Consider the following 5000-nt stretch of genomic DNA (forward strand, 5'->3'; position numbering starts at 1 on the left):
GCTGTGTTACTGTGTGTGTGTGTTGCTGTGTGTGTGTGTCTCTGTCTGTGTGTGTGTGTGTCTGTCTCTCTCTGTGTGTGTCTGTGTCTCTGTCTGTGTGTGTGTGTGTCTGTCTCTCTCTGTGTGTGTCTGTGTCTGTGTGTGTGTGTGTGTGTGTGTGTGTGTCTCTGTGTGTGTGTGTGTCTGTGTGTGTGTGTGTGTGTGTGTGTGTGTCTCTGTGTGTGTGTGTGTCTGTGTCTCTCTCTGTGTGTCTCTGTGTATGTGTGTCTGTGTGTGTATGTGTGTGTGTCTCTCTGTGTGTGTGTGTAACTGTTGCCGTGGCGACCAGGCAGCTCAGATTGTAGGTGTGCATGTAGTTTCATGTCCAGACACGTCGAGCGAGACGAGAGAGAAAACAGAAAGTGTAAAGTTTATTTCTACAGCTCCGAGTTTTATATCAACTGTTAAAGAAACATGATTTAATATTTAATGTAAGGAAGGGAGGGAGAAGGAGGGAAGGAAGGGAGTAAAGGAAAGAAGGCAGGGAGGAAGGAAGGAAGGAGAGAGAGAGAGAGGAAGGAACAACAGAAGGAAGAAAGGAGGATGGAGGAAGGAAGGAAGGGAGGAAAGGAAATAAGGAAGGAAGGATGGAGGAAAGAAGTCAGTAAGGAAGGAAAGTAAAAGGGAGGGAGGAAAGAAGGAAGGGAGTAAAGGAAAGAAGGCAGGGAGGAAGGAAGGAAGGAGAGAGAGAGAGAGAGAGGAAGGAACAACAGAAGGAAGAAAGGGGATGGAGGGAGGAAGGAAGGAAGGGAGGAAAGGAAATAAGGAAGGAAGGGAGGAAAGGAAAGAAGGCAGGGAGGAAGGAAGGAAGGAGAGAGAGAGAGAGAGAGAGAGGAAGGAACAACAGAAGGAAGAAAGGAGGATGGAGGAAGGAAGGAAGGGAGGAAAGAAGTAAGGAAGGAAGGAAGGTAGGGGGATGAAGGGAGGAAGGAAGGGAGGAAAGGAAATAAGGAAGGGACGAAGGAAAGAAGGAAGGAAGGAAGGAAAGGAAATATGGAAGGGATGAAGGAAAGAAGGAAGGAAGGAAGGAAGAAAGGTAAGGGGAGGAAGGACAGAAGGAAGGAAAAAAGGGGGATGAAGGGAGGAAGGAAGGACGGAGGAAAGAAGTCCGTAAGGAAGGAAGGAAGGAGGGAAGGAAGGGAGTAAAGGAAAGAAGGCAGGAAGGAAGGAGAGAGAGAGGAAGGAAGGGGGATGGAGTAAGGAAGGAAGGATAAAGGAAGGAAGGTAGGAGGGAGGGAGGAAAGAAGGAAGGGAGGAAAGAAAGAGAGAAGGAGAGAGGAAGGACAGATGGAAGGAAGGAGTTGTTTTTTATTAGATTAGAAACATCAAAATTATCTGATTCAGTTTCTTAAATGTGAAAATTCTCTGCCTCTGTGTGTCCAGCTGCAGGTCAGAATCCGGACCACGTCCTGCAGGGGACCGGGGTGAAACCTGAGGCTCGGCGGCCCGGAGAGGACTCCACCATCGCTCCGGAGGACGCTGCTCGTTTCCTCAGCTGCTACTGTTCAGGACACTGTCCCGAAGACGCCACCAACAACACCTGCCAGTCCGTCTGCTTCTCTACCTTCATTATAAAACACTTAGATATGTAGACATGTAGCTACTGTATGAACATAGACAGGAAAAGGAAATGACATCATCGCGTAGAAACCAGGCAGGGAGTTCTGGTCCAACCAGGAAGTAACTTAGAGCTGCATTCTATCAAAAGGCCACCAGGGGGCGACCGTCTCTATACAAGTCAATGGAGAAGTAACTTAGAGCTGCATTCCTTCTTCCTCCTTTCCTTCCTCCCTTCCTCCCTCCACCCCCCTCCTTTCCTTCCTTGCTTTCTTCCTTCCTCCCTCCTTTCCTTCCTTGCTTTCTTCCTTCCTTCCTCCTTTCCTTCCTTCTTTCTTTCCTTCTTCCTCCTTTCCTTCCTCCTTCTTTCATTCCTTCCTCCTTTCCTTCCTTCTTCATTCCTTCATTCCTCCTTTCCTTCCTTGCTTTCTTCCTTCCTTCCTCCCTTCATTCCTTCTTTCCTTCCTTCTTCCTCCTTTCCTTCCTCCTTCTTTCCTTCCTTCCTCCTTTCCTTCCTTCTTTCCTTCCTTCCCCCCTCCTTTCCTTCCTCCTTCCTTCCTTCATTCCTTCCTTCATTCCTTCATTCCTCCCTCCTTTCCTTTCTTCTTCCTTTCTTTCCTTCCTTCCTCCCTTATTTCCTTCTTCCTTCCTTCTTCCCTCCTTCCTTGACTCTAGGACAACAGGAATGTGTCCAACCAGGAAGTAACTTAGAGCTGCATTCTATCAAAAGGCCACCAGGGGGCGACCGTCTCTATACAAGTCAATGGAGAATTCACCAACTTCTCACTTGATTTCTAACCTCAGTAAACGTTTTCAAAATGTGTTTATGGTCTCAATCGCTAGTTTAAAGCCTTCTTCAATGCAGTATGATGTTCATTTGGGACATTTTGGCCTCCCTGATTTTATATGTGACGATAAAGCAGGGTATGCATTAGGGGGCGGGGCTACATCCTGATTGACAGGTTGATTGACCAATGTCCTCCAGATCCAACCCTCGTAACCATAGCAACCTCCCCGCTCCGCCCATGGCTCCGCCTCATGCCCATATAAGTAGAATCCATGTTTTTATTTTTCCCAGCATGCACCTGAAATGTTCAAGATGGCGCTGCCTAGATTAGAAACTATTGGCTTCCGAGCAGCAGTCCACAAACCAATGGGTGACGTCACGGATGTTACGTCTGTTTCTTTATACAGTCTATGTGTAGAAATGTAGCTACTGTACGAACAGAGAGAAAAAAAAGGAAATAAAATGCATCCTTATACATTTTCTATTAATTTACCTTTCACTAAAAACTAGACGAATATAAAGATGTTTCCTTTAACAGGCTGGTTAGTTATTTTAGTTTAACTTCCCTGTTCTGATGTGTGTGTGTGTGTGTGTGTGTGTGTCTGTGTCTGTGTGTGTGTGTGTGTGTGTCTGTGTGTGTGTGTCTGTGTGTGTGTGTGTGTGTGTGTGTGTGCAGGACTAACGGTCAGTGTTTCGCCATCATTGAGGAGGATGAACACGGAGAAGCCATCCTCACCTCCGGCTGCATGAAGTACGAAGGATCACATTTCCAGTGCAAGGTACACACACACTGTAACACACACACACACATATACACTGTAACACACACACACACACACATATACACTGTAACACACACACACACACACATATACACTGTAACACACACACACTCTGTAACACACACACACACATATACACTGTAACACACACACACACACACACATATACACTGTAACACACACACACTCTGTAACACACACACACATATACACTGTAACTAACACACACACACATATACACTGTAACTAACACACACACACACACACATACATATACACAGTAACACACACACACACACAGTAACACACACAAACACATACACACACACACACACACACACTGTAACACACACACACATATACACACTCCGTAACACACACACACTGCAACACATACACTGTTACACACACACACACACAGTAACACACACACACACACACACACACACACACTGCAGCAAATAAACTTGGTGCTGCTCCTTTAACTCTCAGGATTCTCCTCGAGCTCAAACCAGAAGAACCATCGAATGCTGCGACACCGACTTCTGTAACCGAGACCTGCAGCCAACACTGCCTCCTCAGGCTCCTTCAGGTAACCTGCACCTCCTACTGCTGCACCTCCTCCTCCTGCTGCTCTTCCTCCTCCTACACCTGCTCCTCCCTCTCCTGCTGCTCCTGCACCTCCCTCTCCTGCTGCTCCTGCACCTCCTCCTCATCCTCCTCCTGCTCCTCTTCCTACACTTCATCCTCCTCCTGCTGCTCCTCCTCCTGCTGCTCCTCCTCCTCCTCCTACACCTCATCCTCCTCCTGCTCCTTCCTCCTGCTGCTGCACCTCCTGTTCCTACATCTCCTCTTTCGCCTCCTGCTCCCCCACCTCCTACACATACACCTCCTCTTCCACCTGCTCCTCCTTCTGCTACACCTCCTGCTCCTCCTCCTATACCTCACCCTCCTCCTGCTCCTCCTCCTCCTACACCACCTCCTAGTCCTATTTCTCGTGCTCCCACTGCACCTCCTCCTGCCCTTTCTGCTGCTTCTCCACCTCCTCCTCCTCCTGCCCCCCCCCTCCTGCTCCTCCTCAGCTGACTGTGTGTTTGTTCTCAGAAGGAAGTCCACACTGGCTCGCCTTCCTCATCTCCATGACCGTCTGCTGCTGCACGCTCATCTGTGTCACCGTGGTTTGTTACTACAGGTAAGAGTCACCTGGTCACCTGGTCACCTGATCACCTGGTCACCTGATCACCTGGTCACCTGGTCACCTGGTCACATGATCACCTGGTCACCTGGTCACCTGGTCACCTGATCACCTGGTCACCTGGTCACCTGGTCACATGATCACCTGGTCACCTGGTCACTTGATCACCTGGTCACTTGGTCACTTGATCACCTGATCACCTGGTCACTTGGTCACCTGGTCACTTGGTCACCTGGTCACCTGGTCACCTGGTCACTTGATCACCTGGTCACTTGGTCACCTGATCACCTGATCACCTGATCACCTGATCACCTGGTCACTTGGTCACCTGGTCACTTGATCACCTGATCACCTGATCACCTGATCACCTGGTCACTTGGTCACCTGGTCACTTGATCACCTGATCACCTGATCACCTGATCACCTGGTCACTTGGTCACCTGGTCACTTGATCACCTGGTCACCTGATCACCTGATCACCTGATCACCTGATCACCTGGTCACTTGATCACCTGGTCACTTGGTCACCTGGTCACTTGATCACTTGATCACCTGGTCACTTGGTCACCTGGTCACTTGGTCACCTGGTCACTTGGTCACCTGATCACCTGATCACCTGGTCACTTGATCACCTGGTTAC

The 5000-nt window shown here is 48.9% G+C and overlaps 1 protein-coding gene across 2 annotated transcripts in view; it reads left to right on the forward strand.

Moving 5' to 3' along the window:
* Positions 1-5000, forward strand: part of LOC128373184 (bone morphogenetic protein receptor type-1A-like) — a 26781-nt gene that overhangs the window by 12362 nt on the left and 9419 nt on the right. The window contains exons 2-5 of one of the 2 annotated variants that reach the window (XM_053333478.1): positions 1423-1585; positions 3060-3162; positions 3658-3757; positions 4270-4357. In XM_053333478.1, coding sequence (XP_053189453.1) covers positions 1423-1585; positions 3060-3162; positions 3658-3757; positions 4270-4357 — 454 coding nt within the window. The remainder of the gene's footprint in view (positions 1-1422; positions 1586-3059; positions 3163-3657; positions 3758-4269; positions 4358-5000) is intronic. The other variant, XM_053333479.1, reaches the window with a different exon arrangement.

Source organism: Scomber japonicus, chromosome 14 (assembly GCF_027409825.1).
Source record: "Scomber japonicus isolate fScoJap1 chromosome 14, fScoJap1.pri, whole genome shotgun sequence".
NCBI lineage: Eukaryota > Metazoa > Chordata > Actinopteri > Scombriformes > Scombridae > Scomber > Scomber japonicus.